Here is a 22,861-nt window from a genome sequence, read left to right on the forward strand (position 1 = left end):
AGGTTAGGCCACGAACAACTCCAAGCTCTTTTCTCTGAGGAGAGTTGCCTTGCAAGAGCCTCTGTGGAATTAGAGCCTCAGAGGCAAATACAAGAAGGCTTGTCTGAAGGCTATCCTATCTCTTTGTGTAGCTATTCAGCTTTGTTCACATATGAACCGTATATGCATTAGGGGTCATTTTGAACTAAATGAATGTTGGTTCAGTGCAATCAGTATAATTAAGCGTATCAACTTCAGTATAATCAAGCGTAGCCTAGCAGGAGGTAGACGCAAAGCAGCAAGCCCATATGGTATGGGAAATTAGTGCATTGTATTGACCCTACTTCACATGAGTCCATGATACCTGATAAACATGGCCATTTCCAATGCTTCTGCAGCTGCTGAGAAGCACCACCGACTCAGGTGCGCGTTGCACTGTTACCACAGTAACGTTTGCTTCGTCGTACGGAGCCCTCTCGCGAGACTCCGCTCCGGCGAGGGGAGGGTGACTGGAATGATCTCATCCCTACAGCAACTGCATAGCGCATCGAGGCAAACCCCGTAACTTTGTATCAAACTTTCAAGTTGCATGTCTGAATACGATGCCAGGACAATTGTGATTTCTACTGGATCGGAAACATCTCTTTTTTGTTAAGACTGAAAAGACTACGGCGCTCCTGAATTGGAACACTGAGGATTCTTACTAGAAACAAAAGGGGAAAACGCGTAGTAGTATTGTGCTTGTGACCATCCACATCGGTTGAGGGAGAGAGGAGAAAAGGTGAGCCGGGAACATAACGAAATGGAACGGAACGGTGATGCATGATGTTTTGGGGGGTACACGGTGGCAAGCCACATCTGGATGATCACTAATCGTGTTCAACGGGAATTTAGGAAGGATATTTGGTGTCTTGGTGAACCGTCAGCTACAATGTGCCCCAAAATTATGAGGGAAGGAACCAGATAGGGGATTCGAGAGGTTGCTTTTGTGGGGTTTAGAACGTGACTAGGACTGTCAATGTTGGCCGTACAATGTATCCTAATGCAGGGGCATCGTTGTATCGCGTTTGTCAAGGACAATGTGCATTGAGGTCCAGTTTAGGTGTAGCGATTTACAGGTGGTATCGAGCGTACGGGCTTTCGTGTGCTGCAGCTCTCTTTGTAGCCAAATCCCTAGCAGGCTATTCAGTTGTATCCGATTTTCCCCCACAATTTAGCTCTGATAGCGACAACTGGGAAGATGAGTGTTTCTGAGGGGTTGATATGGTGGGGGGCCCCTTTGTCAGTGACACGCTACTCAACGGTTAAAAAATGTAAAGGCAAACATGACAGTATATGTAAATGACAGTAGCTTTCAGAATATGTCCAGGCACAATACAACACCCAGGTTGAATGAAAATGTCTCCTACCAGTGAAGTAACAGTGAAGCAACTTGGTGGAGGCCTGAATGGAGTAAGCAAGGCAACATCAGATATGGGTTCATCATGATGCATACATACAACATAAATCACATTGCACAACCAGGTAGAGAGTAGCCCATTCTTGCTCAACCCGTTGAGGACAAAGGCCTACTTGGCCTAACCTGTCACTGAGAAGCTGGAACACAGACATGCCATTTTTGATCCTGTGAGAGCAACATTTTCAATATGACACTATCTGTTTGCTCAATGCAAACGGATAGCCTACTCTATACTTTACATTTGTTTCGGTTACCCCAGAATTGACCTAGCTGTTGAATGTTTCTCTGTTTATTGTGACAGATAAAAGCTTTTTTTTGTGTGTGTGTGAAACCTTTTCGAGACACCAGAATGGAATGGAGTTTTGGTGGACCTCAAATGCATCGCTGACCAAGTATTTCACAGTAACACAAAGCTATTTTTTTAATCTTTATATAGGACAGGATGATATTTGGCAGTGAAGGGACCTGCAGTGGCAGATCTGGATTCACTTAGACACACATTTCTGCTTGGCCACTTTGGCAAGCTGCTTCTGTCACAGTTTTACTGAATGTCACACAGAGTCCAAATGCAGTATATTTAGCACTTGCTGTTTGCCGGTTTTGTGTATGTTTATACTTGCTGTCCTTTGCAGAAGCATATGAAAATCATCTGCAAATGAGTTTTAGGCCTATTGTATGTACCGCCCATTGTGTGCTCTCGACCTATACTGCTGTCATCATTTAAATGGGACTTTTGATTGGTTGGGCTGGGTCGGTCAGGTGGGTAGAGGAAGGGTGCTGTCTTGCATCGGGGCCGTCACAAAGACAGAAGCTTTCTTGATGAGCTCAGCTGACTCTGGCTGGCATCAGATTGGTCCAGCCATGACAATTTAGGAGATCTTTCGTTGGTTTTGTATTTTTCTCTTCTTGTCCCATATTTAGCTTGACATTGGTGCTGAAGCTCAGCCATGTTAAAGTACATATTGGACTGGAACTTGCCCTTTGTGACGCGGTTTTCACTTTAAGCCTCTCTGCTTCAGACACTGCAGCTTGATCACTGTAGGGAAAGAGCCTCTTTCTATTTTAATCTCCCATGATAGGCCAATCAGTCTCCTGCATTGGGCTATAGATAAAAATATCACTCAAGGTTAAAACAAGACAATACAGTATAGCCAAGCTGTTAGCTTATATGCTGCTCCCAGATTCCCTCAGTGGAGTATGAGATGACTGTGCATCATCACTGACCACTGTGAAGAAGGCACAGGTCAGGCTGCTCACTGACACCCGGCCTCAGTGTACTGCAGACTCATGAGAGTGACAGGCAGCAGGTTGACAGGGTGTTACTCCAGGCAAGAGCTTAGAGAGTCCTTGTTGTGAATGCTGATGATGGATGGCTCCCTGGGTTGTGTTCAGACTGATTAGGGATGGTCAAAGTCCTTAGTGCCACATTCAGACGTGTCAGAGAGAGGTTGATGGCAATTGGGAAGGCCCTTGAGTGAAACTGCAACCTGTCCCTCTCTCTCTCTCTCCCCACCACCTCGTCTGCTTTCATGGTATAGAGGGACATTTGTTTCTTAATTCCATCATTTCTCTTCCCCCTCAGTGGCCCTGTGAGGCAGTTGTCTCCTTAGTGATAGTAATGTCTTTGTGTAACGCCTTCTTGGAGAGCGGCTTCCCTCTGCTCTGCGAAGTTAGGGTTATGTTTCCATTGTCTCTTGTGCACTGGTTGGAAGGGCATGGCGTGAGTGTGAGCGTGGAGGGGAGAACCAACAAGAGGAGCATTGTACTGGTTTATAAAGTGCCTCTCTCTGGAAAGTGTATTCTGTAATTATGTTAAGTGCCCATCATGAAATACTTAAACTAACTGTTAGCTTTGTTCATAACAGTATTGACACAACGTTCAGGTAGTGCATGTCAAGGTACGATTAGGGAGTAGGCTAGGCCTACTTCCTGGCAAATTAAGTACCTCGAATGATATTTATTGAAGGTGCTCAACTGTTTGCTTTCAGTAATCATTATCAAGGATAATCCATTTTAATTCTCATTAGAAAGTCCACCTTCATTTTCAGTGGAATTGTACTTGATGATATGCCAGTTTTAAGTTTTACTGTAAGAGAGTTGTAATAGGATGAAAACATTCATCTCTGTTCTTTGAAGGTTTTGACTCTCAGGTTGTATTGTGCTGCTTGAATGCGCACTTCAGGCTCAGGAGACTCCCTTCCTTTCTGCTGTAGTTGTTCATGGGCTGAAACTAGTCAAAACAGACCTTGAGATGTGACCCTGAATGGACCGATACACCAACATGTCTGGTGTCAAGTACAAGGCCCGCTTCTTTGTCTTTCTTATTCAGATATTGACTCACGACCACCAAATAAAAAGAAGCGGTTTGAACTTTTGGCCCGCAGCTGACCGCTGAAGGTGGAATGCAGAATGTATGACTGTTTATGGAAATGACTGACCTTGTTCAAAGTGAGCAAGCCAGGTTAGTCATAAACCAAAGGCTAAAGTGGAAATGACTTGCTTGGCAATGTGGCCCCCATCGTTCTACAATGTCACCATTCTGTTGAATGGGGGTGATAAAGCTGACTGTGATGAGGATGGCCACGGTTGTGTTTCCTGTTAAACTGTTGGAATGCTCAGGCTTTGTCTGATCAGGGCCGCCGGGCGTTTGCCAGCCAATGGAATAAGCGAGAGAGCTCGGAACTCACAATGGAGGTGATGTAATCTCTTTCAGCCCGCTGTCACAGAATAAATGCAGACGAACAAAGAAAACTGCCCCCTCCACCACGTTTAGGGAACTCCGACCTCACAGAAATGCAAGGCAACTGCTAACTGGGGTTTTACTGTACAATTATTCTCCCTATGAGGCAAGTAGTGGAGCCGGAGCAATAGAGTCCATGTGCTGATTTGGGACAAGGTGCCTATTCTGATCTAGACCTCACCTGACGCCTGACTGACAAATGGGCCTATTACCTAGAGCATCAGTCCACTTCCTCTGATGCCCAGGTAGTCTACGCCTATTGCCAATGAACTTGTGTAACCTCAAACTAAGAGAGGGAGTGATGTCCCAGCTTAGCCGAACCCTCAACCCCCTTAAGCCTAACCCAAACCCACAGTCCCACCGCCAGACATGGTGTACTTCCCCTCTCACTCCGGCTCTCTGGCCCAACAAGTGCTGAAAATAGTGTGTTGCACTGACTGGGCAGGGAGGGAAAACAGATCTCAGACAAGCAACCACACAGAGAGGAAAAAAAAAACAACAAAAAACAAAAACTTTCTGTAATGAATTCCCAGTCCCTGATGATGATGTGTTGCTGCAGGCTATCTCTGCTGACATAGGTGATGATCTGCCTGGTGTTGTCTGAACATGCCCGTCAGTCTCCACAGTATCACCCTGCTAGGCCTACGCTCCCCTCCCCTCCCTTCCCCTCCCCTCCCCTCCCTTCCCCTCCCCTCCCCTCCCCTCCCTTCCCCTCCCCTCCCCTCCCTTCCCCTCCCCTCCCCTACCTTCCCCTCCCCTCCCCTACTCCCTCACACTGGAGCAGACAGACAGCGCTGCACTGTAAACACAGAACCAGGCCCAGGCCCCATGCAGAGCCCGACCCATGCAGCAGCAGCGGCATATTTCCTCGCACCACAGAGCTTTACTGTTGTCGTCCTGTGGACAGAAACCTGAGAGGCAGGCAAGCAGGAATGCAAAAGGGGTTGGTCATGGCTGAATCCCGGATATCAATCTGCAGACAGGTCTGTTTAGCTAGTTCTCATTCCTCCACTAAGCGACACCATTTGTATGTTGTTGTTTCTTCCAGTAGCTGCGCCGCGTGTAGTGAAATTGGCATTCCAAGCAGCCCAGCACCACATGACTTCCCCTCTGAAGTTATTCTGTAGAACCCCCCCCCCCCCTACCACCACCACCACCACCGATACACTATCTAGGGACACAGATTGTTAACGACATTTCTGAAAAAGTTTAACTTTCAGTTATTTTTCACACGCCTTTGTCTACTGCATCCCGACTAGCAGCAATGCCTCCTCATGTTGCTCCAAGATTCCACATCCTCTCTGTAGTTGAAACACGTAGTACATTTCCACCCTGTGCGTTGAGTTCCTGCCCTGGTCTGGGCATGGTTGGGGGGCGAGGAAGGAGAGAGACTGCTTGGCTCCAGATCCTTCCTTGTCCTGCGTGGGGATGTCAGGGGTTTGCCTTTCAAACAGAGAGAGAGAGAGGGGGGGGGGGGGGGGGGGGGGCAGAATGGAATAGTCCCCTTTAATTGTGTTTTTTGGTGTGGAAGGATTCCCAGACGAGGGGAAACTACTGAGCTATATTGAGAACCCCTCTCTCTATTGTTACTGTTGTCTCACTGTCTCTCTGTGAGGTCTGACTGTGAGGTCTGACTGTGAGGTCTGTCTGTGATATGTTGTGGGTGACACGTCATTGAGAATAGAGCAGTGGATATACGCAGCACATGACTGCCCTTAGACTGCCCTTAGACTGCCCTTAGACTGCCCTTAACATTTTCACTCCAAGATGCGAGTCTTGATGCTCCAAACCCGAAACAGCGCTTGCAAACAGACAAGGACAGAAGAGAGGAATGAAGGATCGGAGGTTTGTAAAGCAATTTCTGGTTGATGGCTTCTTCGACAGAAATCCACTGTGGCATGCTATTGTGCCTGCATTTTCACGTAATAAACGGTCCATGTCAGCCTGACTATTGTAGACAGAGATACTTTCCATCATTTCCCATGTGGAGAGAGCAGATTGGGCCAACACATAACAAACATGGCTGCTTTTCCAGGCTTTCCTCCCAGCCTGTTTCCTGTGGACCTCATTGAGGTATTCCTGGATACCGTTGGCTGTAGCTTTGCTGCCGGAATGCGATACATCCAATCCAAACTCCCTAAATATGTCTGGTCCCTTCAGTTATACATAGCCATAACCATACTGTTACACACTTCTGTTAGTCCGTTTAACTGTCAATGCTGCTCCTCAACTCAGAACGGAGGAGCCCTTTCATCCATGTGAAGGCCATTAAATCAGACCGAAAAAGTCCAATAAAGGTCCTGACTCTTAATCTGTGGAAACGGAGGCTGATGCTGCACTGTGTCACACTGGTTAAGATGTGTACAGTGATGTTACACTACTCTGATTACGGGGGGAGCTGGTGCTGAGTTGAAGGGCGGTCATCTGTTCCGATATACGACACAGCTGATGTGTTGGGAGGAACGACTGCAGTAGGTGGATCAAACAGTTGTCTAAGTGAGGCCTTCGATGAGGGCGTGTCGTGCCAGGTATCACATTAAAGGCTTCCTGCCACCGTTGCTCGTGAAGCGGTAGGGAGGGATCCTTTGTGACGTGGACCTTTGCCCGGCAGGTGGGCAAGTGTTTATGTGGCTCGGCTCGCTGCCTTGAATGCTAATTAGTGGGAAGTCTCCAGGGATCATGTACTGCAGGAAAGAAAACACCTGCACCGGCTCACCCTTCTGCCTTACCTGGTTCACGGGAAACGACGCCTAGTAGAACCTTAGGATCGTGTGTGTGGGTGTGGGTGTGGGTGTGGGTGTAGGTGTGGGTGTGGGTGTGTGCGTGCGTGCGTGCCTGCGTGCGTGCCTGCGTGCGTGCGTGTGCCTGTGTGCGTGTGCCTGTGTGCGTGTGCCTGTGTGTGTGTGCCTGTGTGTGTGTGCCTGTGTGTGTGTGCCTGTGTGTGTGCCTGTGTGTGTGCCTGTGTGTGTGTGCCTTCCTGTGTGCCTGTGTGTGTGTGCCTGTGTCTGTGTGCGTGCGTGTGCGTGCGTGTATGTGCTCTCTGTTAGAGGAGAGTAGGAGTTGTTGTGTTGGCCGCTCCTGTTATTGTGCAGATGCAGATGACGGATCACACAGAGCTCAAGCCCAAACTCTGCGTGTTCTCCTCCTCTCAGACTTGTGGGGATTCAGAGCCTTGATTATAGAGAGGTGGGGGTACAAGGGGGGGGGCGTGTTAATTGCATTCCGCTCTCCCTGAGTCCCGTGAACCAAGACTAAAATGCAGGAATTGGAACAACTGTCAGATGTTGTCAGCCTAATAAAGCGTATGTTAATCTTTAGGCCTTTTGGTGTTTTTTTGACTTTGAATGAGGTATTTGAATGAGTATTTTCTTTTCTTTTCTTTTTTTTTGCGTTCTGCTTGATGGGAACAGGCTCCACCCTAGGCCCTGTGTGTGTAGATGAGTTGTGGCTTGTATGGAAATGGCTGTAAAACAGTTCCATTTCCCAGCGTTGGCAGGCAGGACTGTGGGACTCTGCAGTAACAATGCAGGTCAGCAGCAGTGCAGCATGCAGCCCCGGACATCGGTTTCCTGGCACGTCCAGTGTGATTTAGCACGGCCCCTCTTATGCAACGCTGCAGCCTGAATTATCGCTGCACAAATGACTGTATGAATTGATTATTAACTCTGAGGCTTCACTGTATATAATGGGACTGGAAGTGCATCAAGCTATAGCTGGGACCAAGCCAAAATCAATGGCAGGAAACAGTTTATATGCAAACCAAAACACTGTTGTGGATTTTCTCAGAGGCCAGAGGCTCTCGACGTGGTGTATGGTATGTGGGCTCTTCCGTTTTGAATTCGCCTCGGAACGTCCTCCGGCTGGGCTCACGTGCGGAGGAAGGAAAGCCTGAGTTTGTTAACACTCCTCACGACAACTGTTTGTTCCTGTCGGGAAGATGCAGATTATTATTGAGCCGTACCTGCGCGGTAACGGGAGGGAGGGGACTCCTGTCATCCTCTCTCTGACTGAATCAGCTCTTTCTCTGTGGGATTACTGTCAGATGGCTCCCTCACTGAGACGATGTGCTTCTCCTCCGTGGTCTTCCCCATTCATCATCGCCTGGGCCCCTGACAACACAACAGACACCGCTAGGCCAGCTTTCCCCTGGAGTCAGCACCTGCAACCCAGGCCTTGACGACGTTAAAATGCTTACCACGCTCCTATAGGACATTAGGGTTGTTGTAGTAGCTAGCCCTTCTGCCTTCACAGGGAACTTTTATGACCGAAAACACCCCTTCTCTTAAGCCACGGTTGTTTGAGGGGTTAATTAAAACCGGCTCATTTTTTTCCAGAGCGCACATCTTGTGTGGTAAAGAAGCAATTAGCGTCTGGGGGCAGCAGAGCAGCTATTTGGTGAGTGTGAGGGGGTATTATTAATGAAGCTTTCACCTTGAGAGCAGTGGTGGAGGCAGGGTGTGTCCTGCGTCCTCCTGTGCGGCTGCATCCATCTTTAAAACGGTCTACACGTTGATCTTTAAACACGTGCTGTTTGTCTGCTATTAATCCCCTTATTTTATTGTTAATTATTATGAATGAATTTACACTGATTTAGAAATGAAGGGTGAAGGGTCACTATGTTTTGTATTAAGGGTTCAGAGAGTAAAATGTGAAAATAGTCAAATCACTAAAGGAGATTTTATCTCAGTGAGATAGTGAGACTAACCTGGATAGGTAAAGGTTAAATGCAAAAAAAAATGTGTTTCTGTTTAATTAGTAATAATGTGGGTCATAGTTGTTTTGCTCTCTGCTAGCCTCAGGTGTACATTGTTTTGTATAACGGGTTCAGAGACTAACAGTCAAAAATGTGAAAAATAGTCCAACGAGACTGACCTGGAAAGGTAAAGGTTGAATACAAAGAAAAATCTGTTTCTGTTTATATGAATAATAATGTCGGTCATGGTTCTCTTGCTGTCCTCTCTGTTAGCCTCAGGTTAGCTGCTCAGACTAAACCCAAGCCCCAGCTGCCCTGGTCTCGCTGGGTCAGACAGCAGCTGATGGTAGCCCATCATATGTTTATTCAGTGGGTTCCTGACCCTTCCCATACTGCCTTTTCAAACTGTCACAATGCCTCATCTCACGTCACGTCACCTCAGCAAACCTGCCCGGACAGCTCACGTCAACATGGGTAGAAATAAGCTGACATGTCACTCTCTGCAGAAGGAGATTCTGGGTTACAGGGTTGAAACAACAACAACAGCAGCGCGGAACTATGAACCACAGGGTTAACATTTGGTAGGATTTACACATGTGTTGTAAATGTCTGTCATTAAGCATTGTAGTGGGTAACCCACGCCCGGGGGATTATTACACATTTTATTTTCCATTTTATTTCTGTGTCTGTTCTGTTATCTGATCTGATTATTCTGTTATTCCATCTGTGTTATGGTAACAGAGGTAATGTTTTTGTAACAGACAGGCACTTCACCAACACTGACAGGTCCTCCACCGATGTGCGCTGTCTGAGCTGTAATCATGTCATTAATGAACAGATCATTTTCATTATGTACTGTGCTTTAAGTGTATTCAGTTGGTTGCTGTCTGTCCCATGGATTTGTGTTTTTGCCCCAGCCCTGTAGTTAAACCGGCTACGGTGTGAAGGGGTAGTGGATTACTTACAAACATCACAGGGGTTCGCCATATTGACACCTCTGCAGAGGGAATCTGTCAGGTCACTGTCAGCTGACCCTGGAGTCTGTCTCTGAAGCCACTCTCAATGGACTCTCTCTTTCTCTCTCTCTCTCTCTCTCTCTCTCCTGTCTCTCTCTCTCTCTCCTGTCTCCTCTCTCTCTCTCTTTCTCTCTCTCTCTCTCTGGCACATACTCACACACACACCCACACACACTGTTACTGTTATTTCCATGGGATATTGACGAATAAGAAAAATGAGGCCACCATCCATTTTCATACCCATGACTTATTGATGTGTGCTTTGTATGATGCTAATATGGTCATGCAGAGTATGGCTTCGGTCTGAGTTGTCCCGGGTCCGTACTTCGTTGACGGTCCCTGTGGCATTTCCACCCCCCCAGTGGCCCTTGTTCCAGGAGTAAATGGGTGTTTTGGCGATGGGCCGGTATAGACTGGCACTGGGCACTTGACCAAATCACAGCTAACAGACTGCCTGGCACACACACACACACACACACACACACACACACACACACACACACACAGCAGCAGTGCACAGAGCTCAGACACACACTATGAGTGTCCACACTGCCCAAAGCATGATTCAATGCAGTGCCACTCGGTTCGAACACTCACATACACACACGCACACACACGCGCACACACACACACACACACACACACACACACACACCCCAAATCAATCTCTTTTACCAACCGGCGCGATGTTGATTAGACCAATCGCCTTTTTTCCCCAAAAAGGTTCAAAATTCCTACATTTCCTACAAGTGTGTCCTCCCTCTCTCCACTCCCTCTCTCCACTCCCTCTCTCCGCCGGTGTTGGTGTGACATTGATTCAGTGCGGCAGTCAAATGTGTCCACAGATACAACAGGCGATGCTGTGTGTGAGGGGGTAAGCGGAACTCCCCCTTTGTTTCTCTGGTGAATGACTGTCATCTGAGGGGGAGCTGATAGCAGCCTTGGGCTGAGGCTGGTGTTTGGCCCGCCACCGGGCCCTCGCATCTGGAGAGGCTGAATTATAGGACGCACACACACAACTATTCAACCCCTCTCGGTCGGCTGTGTTAATTATACTGCTATTCTATTCTATCGTTTCTATTTCAGTCTCTCCCTCTCTCTTTCTCTCTCCATGTTTGTGTTCCTACTGCCCCCCCCCCCCCCCCCCCCCACACACACACACACACACCCATCCTCCAATTGAGATTAAGGGGATATTTGTTTTGTAACAAATTGGTCCATCCGTATTTACCTCATCATTCGGAAGGGATTATGTACCTTTGTTTGGGTGCATTGAGGAAGGTGACAGGTATTACAAAGAGCCGCTCCCCTATAGCCCCACGCTGCCCTGCTTTACCTGGCGTGCTGCTGAGAAATGCCCCGTTTCCATAATGGCAAACATAAATGTCCTGGTTGCTCAATCCTGCAAGGCAAACTTTGGTCAAAGGTTCCAAACATTGATTTCATTGTGTGTTGTGGACACTGACAGAAGGACAAATATAGCCAAAACGTTATTTGACAACATTTGAGTGTATGGTTGGTGAATAGGGAGTTATTGTGCAGCCTAAACTGTTATTGGGTGAGAAAAAGAAACAGTCTTTTTGTTGTTGTTGTTGTTTTTTCAGGGAATAGGGAGTAGGAGAGAGAGGTCAATCACACTAATAAGCATGCAATTGAAACAGCCCCTATCACTCCTCACAAATTGAACCGCGGTGAACCCTGGCAATGCCCGTGTCATAAACGTGAACTGAAATTCAAATCCGTCTCTCAGAGAGAGACAAAAGCAGCACTTACATAAAGTCATGGATCTTTTAATATATATTTAGTTCAGAGGGAAATCATATAAGTTGTTGTGAAGACTTAGACGTTGGTGGGTGTATGGAAATGGCTGTCAGTGTGTTCCCGGCGGAGCGGGATTGAGACATGGTTGTCATGGTTAATACTTCCCCATGTCGTTTGAAGCCTCTGCAGATTTTTTTCCACCCCGCGTCTCTCGTTTTCAGACGAACGAGCGAAAATCTGCTGTGTTGCGGATGCACCTGGGTACACTGATGTCCCTGATTTACTGAGTCTACAGTTCCAGACAATCAACAACACGTATCTATTCTATCATGAAATATTAAAAGACATTTGTACGTTATATGCGGACGGTAGGTTCAACCCGGGACACCTTCAGTAGCCTCTTTGTAGGAAGCTGGTATTTCAGCTGGGTCAGTGAAGATAACTTAGCAAGTCTTAGTCAGATAGATTAGCCCTCTCATCCGTACAAGGCTAACCCAGACTCATCGTGTGCGTGCGTGCGTGTGTGTGTGAGTCTCTCCACAGCTCCCTGCCTCTCTAATGGAATAAGAGTGCTACTGGTTGCGGGGCGGGGCGGAGCAGGCAGGGAGCAGGCAGAGGTAAAGTGGTGGTTGAGAGGCAGGGAGGGAGGGAGGGCAGGGAGAGGGAAAGTGCAGCCTAGAGCAGGTTCAGACTGACTGACTGGAGAGCGTTGAGCTCCGAAGCTCAGGCAGGAACACAGCAGACAGGCACCTCATTAGAACGTTTCACATTCCTCTTCAGGCATCAATGCCCTCCTTCCTCTCCACTGCTCTTCGTACCACAGAGCTGCTAAAAGTTGGCCACCTTACAAGTCTGAGCCACTCCGTAAAAACGTCTAGTGCCCCTATATTAGATATGACACGTCTGACCGTCTCCGCCGGTCCGCGACTCCACGTCAGCTCGCCATAAAGACCGGTGATAGGCCGTTAATCTATAGAATTAACGAGCAGAACATTGATGAGGATGTTTTATTTCGCGTGTGAGGGGATTTTTTATTTTATTTTCACCATGTAAAATCGTGAGGGGTGTGTAGGCCAAGACTTTGTCATCCATCAGTTCACAGAGCTTTGTGGCCTGTAGTCTTTTCTCTGTACATACAGCGACCACCTAAGCCTCAACCGGCTCCAGTACTCCTTTCGGGCAGCTAACATGGCCCTGCACAAGAATGACACAACCTTTTATCACCAAAACCTCCATCCCACCCGGAAATGTGTCACTTCTGGTTGAAATGTATACCACCAGCTTCAAAACCATTTGCAGAGTGGTTGTCACCCACCCATAATCTCACTGTTGCCCCTACAAAATGTTGATCCCATTGAAGATCCCCAGGATAGGAGAAGGAGAGAGAGAGAGAGAGGGAGATAGGGAGAGAGAGTGCCCCTGTAGAAGTAGCGGCTCTGGTTTGGCATGTCTCCAGAACTGTCCTCCTGTGTAGGGTTCAGTTAATCACACTTTGTCAGTGGTTAGCTATGCTCACTGAACTGTGGCCAGCAGCAGCCACAGAAGGGCCCGGGCTGGGCATAGCAGCATAGAACTCTGGGCTGTGCGTATTCACAGTTCTACTTTGATGTGCTGCAACCTAATGGCTGTTGCATGTGGGGTCATCTGAGCATGACAAGGTTCCAATGACTGTTTATTGTGCCGTGGTAATCCATGCGAGACGGACATCCCCGTGATCAAAGCTTGATATCATTTGTCAGTGGTTGTGAAACTAACCTGGTTTATGGTTTAATAATAGTTGTGACGGTTTCGTGAACTTTGGACACGGGATTTGTTTTTCTAGTTTGAACAGACAGTCGGCTGAACAGTCTCTTGTACTAGTCTCTCCACGTCTGTCTGGACATGCCCCCCGCCTCTCCTCCCGTACTCACACAATCCTCACTTCCTCCATTGATGAAATCGGTGACATTCCAAGCCCCTCGTCTTGCGAGGCATGCATGCCGTTATCGTTCGCCCGCCGGCAGGCATGTTGTGTTTTTCTCAGGATAGATGCGTCAGGTTCCCCGTTTGCTCAATCAAGACAGGTTTCTACTTGGTCTCTGGCCAGCTGCACAGACTGTACGCAGTAGGGAGAGAGGTGGTGAGTGAGGGAGGCAGAGGAGAGGTGTAAATGGTTCCCACTGCCACTCTGTTCCCGTTCCTGTTCCTGGGCCGGGTTTGCGGGATGCAGTGAGGGATCACCGCAGGGTTGATGGAGACCTTACCTCACCCCTTCGTTCTTCAGCACTCCAGCCATTCCAGTAGAGGAAGTGGTGTGGGAGTCGGAGGGTATAAATTGCTCCAGAGCCTTTCTTCTTTCAAAACTATAATTCTCTCTGTGGCCGGCGCTTGACCTCCTGGTCCTGCTCCGTTGTGGTGTGCAGTTTGTGGTTTGCTTGTGCAATGCAGGAAGACCGTGGTTTCTGCTTCAGTCTGTGTCAACACAAGGTTAGCCTCACCAGAGATGTTGGGTCTTTCATGTCGTCTCTCCCGTAATTATGTCATCTCTCATCCGGCTGGCCGTTACGTCATGTTGTTTATCAGGTGTGTGTCATGTCTGAGGTAGCCACACATTAGAGACTTGCTCACATGGTGATTACAGAGAGTCATGACATGCCCCTATGGATTTCACAATGGCATTCTCAGCATTTTCCCTCACCTACTCATCCCGATCTCATGCTCCAAACCCACACCTCTGCAGAGGGAATCTGTCAGGTCACTGTCAGCTGACCCTGGAGTCTGTCTCTGAAGCCACTCTCAATGGACTCTCTCTCTCTCTCTCTCCTGTCTCTCTCTCTCTCTCTTTCTTTCTCTCTCTCTCTCTTTCTTTATTTCTCTCTCTCTCTCTGTCTCTCTCTTTCTTTTATAAACTGGTACACTGTATACTTGTGTTTGTGAGTACCTGGGGCCTGTGAAATGTTTATGCTCTCGACGATGATGGTGGTCAGGGGAACTCAACATGAGTCTCCTCCCCTTTCTCTCGTAGTGATTCATGAGGTCCTCTCAGCAGGTCCTACATCCACAGTCAGGGCCAGCCTGTTATCAAAGGCCTCTCTGTGCTGGAGTGGAGGCCCCAGTCTTCCCCAGGACAGAGGGAACTTTGTGCCAGCTTGCCCACAGCCCAACAAGCCTTTGGAGACAGGGAGACAGAGAGAGAGAGGCAGGGGAGACTGAGCGATGCCTCTTTAAGAGCCCCAGTGTCAGCCAGCCCCACTCTGCCAAGCAGCACAAGCAGAGGTAATTACTGTTTGTAAGGGCAGCTATTCTACCCCATTGATGGGGCTTTGGTAACACTAGCGCAGGGCACTGGGAAACTTCAGCCCCTCTGTTCATGGGAACAGCCAAAGGTCTCCTGGGCATCGCCGGACAAGTTGTCCCCTTCTCTCGCGGGGCGTACCTTGGCCTGAAAGCAGCTCAGGCCGACCAACGGGAGTGTGCCTCGGACTCTCACTGTACGCTGGAATCGGCCAGTTTGGCTGTGAGTTCTCTCGGTAGTTTTCACTTCGCGAGGATATGAATAGATTGCTCTGTTTTCTAGGACTGTTTTGTATGTACGTGCCAGATCCTTTTCGGGAAAAATTCCTTGGGAAGTAGCACGGCTGGCGTCTTGCATCCTTCTTATAATTAATTCCCGCTGTCAATACTCTACCTTCCTGAGCTAAGCGTGTGTATGCATCTGACTCAGTCACTCATCTCTGAAGCACCTGGGAAGATCCCCCACAAGGGCGTGTTACCCTAGCAGAGCACAGGGCCTTTGTGGCTGATCAGGCACAACATCAACAACAACAGACCCCAGGCTCCCTAGAGGCACCAACCATGACATCATCGCCTCCCTCAATGGTGCAGCTTTACTCATCTGTCCCCCGGCCCACTGGAGCAGCTGCGAGGTCAGCTCCCCCAATTACAGGAAATTAACCTCACTTAGTCAGTGGGCCTCGACATGTCCCGCAGACCTGTGAAAAAATCCACTGCACTGACGGGGGACCGCAGGGTGGGGGTGAGGATTGGGGGAGGATGAGGAGAGTCAGCATTAGGATGTGTCACTCAGAGGTTCCCCTCTCTCAACTTTCGCCTGGCTTCCTCCCCAGCTTCCCTCACACACATACGCTCTTGCACACACTGCTGTATAGTGTGTGAAGGGGATGTCAAGACACACACACACACACACACACACACACACACACACCTCTAATCTGACAGCACCATGAATCCGGTCCCGCCATGAGTCTGTTATCTGGGAGATTAAGGAACTGGTTTGTGTTTCAGTGTTTGGTTGTGTGTTGTGGTTCTATTAATCTGTCCCCCCGGACCCTCTGCGGCACGGGGCCCAATGCACTGTGATTGAAATGCGGAATGCAAACAGGACAAGGTTTCCCATGCCATCATGGCTAAGTGCCCATCCATTAGGGCTCCGCCTCTGAGCAGCCAAGAACGTCTGCTGTGTGGGATGGAAGTCATGCACTTTATATAAGGCAAGCTGCAGTCTCAAACTGCAGTCTATCAATTTGGAAGTCAGATTTATATAACGTACGCTATAACTTTTAGCAGCCATATGTGACACTGGTGCAGTATAATGAAGGTTATGTAAGATGTGTTATAATGGGATAGGATGTGCAGCTTTTATTTTACTTTTTTAAAATATTCTTTTAGGGCGTTTCTGCTTTATTGGGATAGAGACAGTAGAGGTTAACAGGAAGGATGGGAGAGAGAGGAGGAGGGATGACATGCAAGACAGGTCGAGGGTCGCAATCGAACCGGGAACCCTGCGACTACGTGGTAAGCGCATTAGTGTGCTACGCCACTAAGCACCCCCGGATGTGCAGCTTTTAGTTGGTCTTAAACTGTCCGGTCAAGGAGCAGGTTAAAGTGTATTTTTAGCATTTTTTGAGGCACAGGACGGAAATTAAATCATTAAAGATCCGAGAAGCATTCACGTTCTTATTTTAAAGTAAATGAAAACTGTTGGACTCCTGTTTGTTTAGAATGGTAATTATTTCCCTTAATCTGGCCGCAGGCTTGTACTACTTAGACTACCAGATCCAGTAAGATTTGGGGCTCACCAGGAGGGGATGCTGTACTACATTATGCACGGCTTAGGAGACTCGGTGTCAAAAACTCTCCTTTGGCACGGTTATCAGCTCAATGGGGGATGCACTGCCTTGAGCTCTCCCCACGCCGGGGTACACTAGAGGACATGCAGTACACTTGTTCATGGTTTGTTCATGCATGCATTTCAATTGGTGCAACTGATTATCTCTCTTATGGGTATCATCTCTCTGTGTGCGACCCAGCTCTCTGCGGTCTCTCTCTGGCCTAGAGATGCCGGCTGCCCCCGGGGTCTGATGGACTGTGTCCTTAAATTGAAGATGTACTTATTTTTTGCCTCCTGGTGGCAGTGGCATTTGTTTAGAATGCCTTTGATTTTTTCCGTCCAGCCTGTAATCGTTTTGGACATGCATAAAGAGGGCAACATGCACAGAATCTGTTTATATTTCCGGCTACTTATCAGGCAAATCAATTAGCACACATCTCAATGTCTATTTCTCATTTCCTCCTGACTGGCTGTGTGTGTGTGAAGTTGACACAGATGTTTTGATGATGTGTGGATGTGTCTGGCATTGAGTAACACTGAGCAGGCCCCATCACGCCCTTGACAGCCAGTGGCTAATGTGATCACAGCTTCTCTGATGCAGGACTGAGAGGAACCTTAATCTCCCTACAGTGTCTCTGTGCCAAATTGGCTCTATCTGCCAGAGAGAGGAACATCACTGAGTTCCTCTCTCTCCCGGCTTTCAAAGCCTGCATGGTCCTTTTTGATGTGGGTCCCGGATGTTTGATCCAGTAAACTGCGTTGCAGCATTTTGATTAGGCGAGCCCTGCCATCCCATTGCGCGTTAAGGGACTTCAGAGGGCAGCTCACGAGTCCGGAGTCACTGACAGTGAGGCAGCTAGATCCCTGCCCCCAGCTGAAGAGATTATCGATCAAAGCTCTGCGCGAGATTTACTGATGGTTCGAAACCTTGTGATTTCCCTAACGCGGATATGTGAATTAATTATTACATGAGGACTTTTCTAATTGTGTTATTGAATAACCTGAAAATCCTCACTCTGATTTCATTTGAATCATTGAATTATTAGTTTTAAGGGAATGACTTTGCTCAGGTGTTTGGAAGAAGAATTCCACCCTTTCACTTCTGGTTGAGCTTTCATGCTCATCCTTGATGCTTACGCTGGAATTGGTTTGAAAAGTAGGCCCCCTTATCTGAAATAGAACATGTCAGTGACTTTTAACTGACTCAGAAAGTCCTGTGGAAAAAAAATCACATCCAAATACAGTTCTGCAGGCAGGTTTGTAAAATCTAGATATCCTCTTTCAATACTGCAGAATAGAAATGCACGTTTGATGCGCTGTCCTGGAGTTTCTAAAACCAGCTATCTGACTCGAGCCGTCACAAATGCCCCCTGGTCACGTCAGGAGAGAGTACATCTAGAAAGGGAAGACAGATAGGTCATATCTAATTTAGCAAATGCCCCAAGTAAAAAACACAACACTTTTTTCATCAAGAACTTGGATTTGGGGGGGGGGGGGGGGGGGATTTGTTCTTGAGACATTTCCTACTCCCACAGAGTCAGATGATTCAACTTGAACATTTGCTTGCTTACCTCAAGGCCAGAAAGAGATAGTTGGTAATTAGACTCAGTCCAGTACTTTCTTCTTCCCTGATGTAAAACCAAAGAGGACGATACCAGTAACACAGTACAGGCAGTTAAGACTCAAGTAGACTGTGTCGTCCAGGAAAAGAGGGTTTTCTTTTCAACATTTTCATTATTGAAGACCAGTTGCTCATCTTAGATTCCTCAACTCTTTCCACCCCTATCCTAGTTAGCAATGTTTCTATATGAAATGATGCATACGGTTAAAGGTGCAGTGCAATGATTGAGTTTGCTTGAGTAAATTTCCCATATGTCAACCATAAACCTCTACTTTCAGGGTTCTATTAGCACCTTGGAATGAGATGAGAGCCCATCGGAGTAGCAGACAGAGAGAACCCAGCCAGAGGAGCAGTATGCAAGCCTGAACAGTGTTCCAAACCTCAGAGGTGGTGGTCCATCCCGTCCCCAGCTGGTCCCTCACCATTCCTCTCTCTGCAGAGCCTGTGAGGCAGGCTATCCCATGCTCCCAGGGCATAGAGTCCAGCCCCACAGGCAGCCATGCCCGTCTGTTGACCAGCCTTGGTGACCTGCCCTTGGCACCATGACCAGTGTGAAGCGGCCATCCATGGAGCGCACGGTCGGGGGCTCCATCCCCGCCACTGACGAGTTCTACACCCGCCACCTCCGCCTGGCCAACGGAGGGGCGGCCCCAGCACGCACTGACGGCGCCCACCCTCAAGGGGGCGTGGGAGTTCCCAAGATGGGGGTGCGGGCACGGGTCGCTGATTGGCCCCCGAGGAAGGACCCAGGAGCTCTGGCATGGCACCTCACCATGGAGACAGACCCCTCAGGCCTGCCCGCGGGTGGGCAGAGCCACCTGAAGCTGGGGCACATGATCAGTCCCCAGGACTCCTCGATGCTCCGCAACATCCACAACACACTCAAGAACAAGACCCAGGGGGCCTGCTACAGCCCCGACAACCGCCACCTGGCCCCGCCGGACTACAGGGGTCCCTCCCACAGGAACTCCCGGCGCATCCGCCAGCGGAGCAACAGTGACATCACCATCAGCGAGCTGGAGGGCGGTGGGGACGGTGCGGAGGACTGGGGCTCGTCTGGGGTGAAGTGCTCTCCTCTCCACCGCGAGTACGGCAGCACCTCCTCCATAGACCAGCACGGGGTCTCGGGGGAGAGCTTCTTTGAGATGCTGAAGGGCTACCAGGGGGACCAGGTTGACCAGCGCAGCCCTGCGCCAGAGAGACTAGAGGACCTGCTGACCGCGGGACACAAGCAGCCCACGGCGGAGCTGCAAGAGGAGACCGCTGAATCCCAGCCCTCCAGCAGGGGGAAGGAGCGAGAGAAACCCCCAAAGAGACGTTCCAAGTCGGAGACCGGGGGCGAGTCCATATTCCGGAAGCTACGCAGCGTGAGGGGGGAGTCGGACTCGCCCCGGGCCGGTTCCGACGCGGAGGATGGCCGTTCTGAGGACGGCGGCGCCCCTCTCAAGCCGTGGGTGTGCCAGCGAGGCTTCGCCCACTATGACGTGCAGAGCATGATGTTTGACCTGAACGAGGTCCTCCAGAGCCGGCAGACGGCGGCGGTGAAGCGCAAGAACACCACCACAGGGGCGTCCGCGGCAGCTGCAGCCTCCACCACCTCCACCATCTCCTCCACCCAGAGCCTGGCCTACAGCTCCCCCTGTGGCAGCCAGGAGGACCTCAGCAGCGCTAGCAGGGACAGCCCCAGCCTGGACCCCACCGGGGACGAGCAGAGCAATGAGCTGCTGCTTAGTTGCCCCTGCTTCCGCAACGAGATCGGGGCGGATGGCAGCAGGCGCAGGGCCGGGGTGGCGGTGGGTCCCCGGGGGGATGGTGGAGGGAGCGGGGGCTCAGGGACCCAGGGAGGGGAGGGCTGCCTGTATGAGTCCTCTCTCAGCTCCCACTGCACCAACGCTGGAGTGGCCGTGCTGGAGGGGCCCAAGGACAGCCCCAACGCCCTCAGCGACAGGGGCAAGCACTACATCGTAGAACACGTGGACCTGGGAGCATACTACTACAGGAAGTTATTCTACCTTAGAGGTGAGATGGACTGCGAAGATTAACCCTCCCTATAACATACAGAATATTCCAGAAAACATTGTGCCCGTGTGACTCTCAATGACACTTACTGTATATAACTTACTGATCTGATATAACAAGTACAGTAATGTGATAATGAGAGTTACATGTTTTTTTCTCTCTCTCCTCCTCCCTCCCCCTCTCTCTCTCCTCCTCCCTCCCCCTCTCTCTCTCCCTCAGAGCACTGGAACTACTTTGGGATGGACGAGGCGTTGGGTCCGGTGGCCGTGAGCCTGCGCAGGGAGAAGCTGGAGGATGAGAAGGAGCACAGCCAGCAGTACAACTACCGGGTCATCTTCAGAACCAGTGAGGTCAGCACGCCTCCCGAGGTCTTACACCACAGCCTCCACTGGATCACGTCACCACAAGCATGGCTCAGTCTCCCCTGTAGCGTTTGGTGAATCCTGTAGATCACGGGTATCTTTATTGAATTCTGTCACGTTGATTGTATGTAGATGAGTTCCTCCACAACACCCCCTCTGTCTTAGGAGAATAGGAAGGCTCGTTGGAGGTGGAATCAAGCTCTCAGTCCCTGCTCCTCATTATGTAACTGAACCCCTGAGGCTCCATCAGCTGTTCAGTTCAGATCAGCTCTGTGTAAAGAAACTATAGGAAATGCTTTCATCCTTACCATCTCCATGGCCTGCCAATTCTACACAGCCTCAAACCACCGTGGAGAACTTTGTTTTTTACTATTTTATTTGAAGAAGAATTTGCAGACATTTTCTAGGTCATGCTTTTGATTATCGGAAGGATAAGGACTTTTATATGTGTATATATATACAGTGTATATATATACAGTGTATATATATATATATATATATATATATATATATATATATATATATCAGAGATTGTTATCATCATGGTTTTCCACCGTGTCTTGAAGGTGGACAGGTGTCTGTGATTAGACCCTCTAGCTGTAGTCTACGACACCCCAGGACCCTCGGCCACAAACCTGCTGAACAGTGTGCTTTTGTCATGTTTCCCTCAGAGGGGTGTGGGAGAGAATGTTCCCCTCCGTTCCAGCTGCATATGATAGCAGAGTGATTGAGTTCACTGGCAAGGCAGAACACAATGCCGACTTTGTGTACACAGTATGCTTGGTTGAATCCCCCTCCATTGCCCCCCCCCCCCCCCCCTCTCCATTTTCTATTTACCCCAGGCCAAAGTTTGATTCATTTCATAACCGGGCCTTGTCTCATGTTGTTTTATGTCAGTTTCTAAGTAGATATGAAATTACTCAGGATATTGTACGGCTTTTTTTTTGGGGGGGGGGGGGGGATGAACCGACATTTTGTTCCATCTTGAAGTGAAAGCTCAATGAACAGAGGGGGATTCCTAAGGCGCATTCCTCTCATAACGCTTCCTCTCTTCCACTCTCTCTCTCTCTCTCTCTCTTCCTCCCTCTCCCTTTATCCAGTTGACCACTCTTCGGGGGTCCATCTTGGAGGACGCAGTGCCCTCCTCCTCTAAGCATGGCACCAGCCGTGGGCTGCCCCTGAAGGAGGTGCTGGAGTACCTGCTGCCAGAGCTGGACGTGCCCTGTCTCAGACTGGCACTCAACACACCCAAGGTCACAGAGCAGCTGATGAAACTGGATGAACAGGGGGTAGGAGCATATCCTCACTTATATAAACCCAAAATCTTTCACAAAAAATAAAAAAAGTCATGTTATTGTAGGTTATTGTGGCCATTTTTATGTTCAGTAACTGAACACTACCACGAACACTAGTCTAAACTAGCTTACAGTCAGAAGTCCTGCAGTGCAAAAACTATAAAGTCTAAAAGCTCTCTCTCATTCTCTCATTCTCTCTCTCTCTCTCTCTCTCTCTCTCTCTCTCTCTCTCATTCTCTCTCTCTCTCTCTCTCTCTCTCTCTCTCTCTCTCTCATTCTCTCCCTCCGTCTCTCTCTCTCTCTCTCATTCTCTGTAGCTGAGTTTCCAGGTGAAAGTGGGGGTGATGTACTGCAGGGCAGGCCAGAGCAGTGAGGAGGAAATGTACAACAACGAGATGGCTGGCCCGGCCCTGGAGGAGTTCTCACAGCTGCTGGGGGAGAAGGTCCGCCTCAAGGGCTTCACCAAGTACCGCGCCCAACTTGACACCAAGAGTAAGCACCAAGAGTGCACGCACACACGCACACACACACACACACACACACACACACACACACAAAAACATACACACACCTACACAAGTATAGTTAATACAATACACACAATACCGTTTTTGTTTGACCAAGATTCGGGTTTGGCTGACCCTCTCTCTCTCTCTCTCTTGTCTGACCTTTTGATCTCAGTCTGACAGTATGAATTATTGGTCTGTATTTGGAAGCTGTTTAATCTCTCCTCGGCTTGCCTTGCGTGCTATCTACATCAGGTTTGGGTAATCTCTGTAATCTCAAAAATGACTTGGCCTAACAAC

The 22,861-nt window shown here is 49.0% G+C and overlaps 1 protein-coding gene across 1 annotated transcript in view; it reads left to right on the forward strand.

Moving 5' to 3' along the window:
* Positions 1-544: 544 nt before the first annotated feature.
* The window catches only part of LOC310814563 (signal-induced proliferation-associated 1-like protein 1), a 36,801-nt gene continuing 14,484 nt past the window's right edge, over positions 545-22,861 (forward strand). The window contains 5 exon segments of the mRNA XM_083684051.1: positions 545-760; positions 18,658-20,398; positions 20,618-20,748; positions 21,861-22,049; positions 22,373-22,547. Coding sequence (XP_083540177.1) covers positions 18,922-20,398; positions 20,618-20,748; positions 21,861-22,049; positions 22,373-22,547 — 1,972 coding nt within the window. The 5' untranslated portion in view covers positions 545-760; positions 18,658-18,921.

The sequence above is a fragment of the Argentina silus genome (assembly GCF_951799395.1).
Source record: "Argentina silus genome assembly, chromosome: 13".
NCBI lineage: Eukaryota > Metazoa > Chordata > Actinopteri > Argentiniformes > Argentinidae > Argentina > Argentina silus.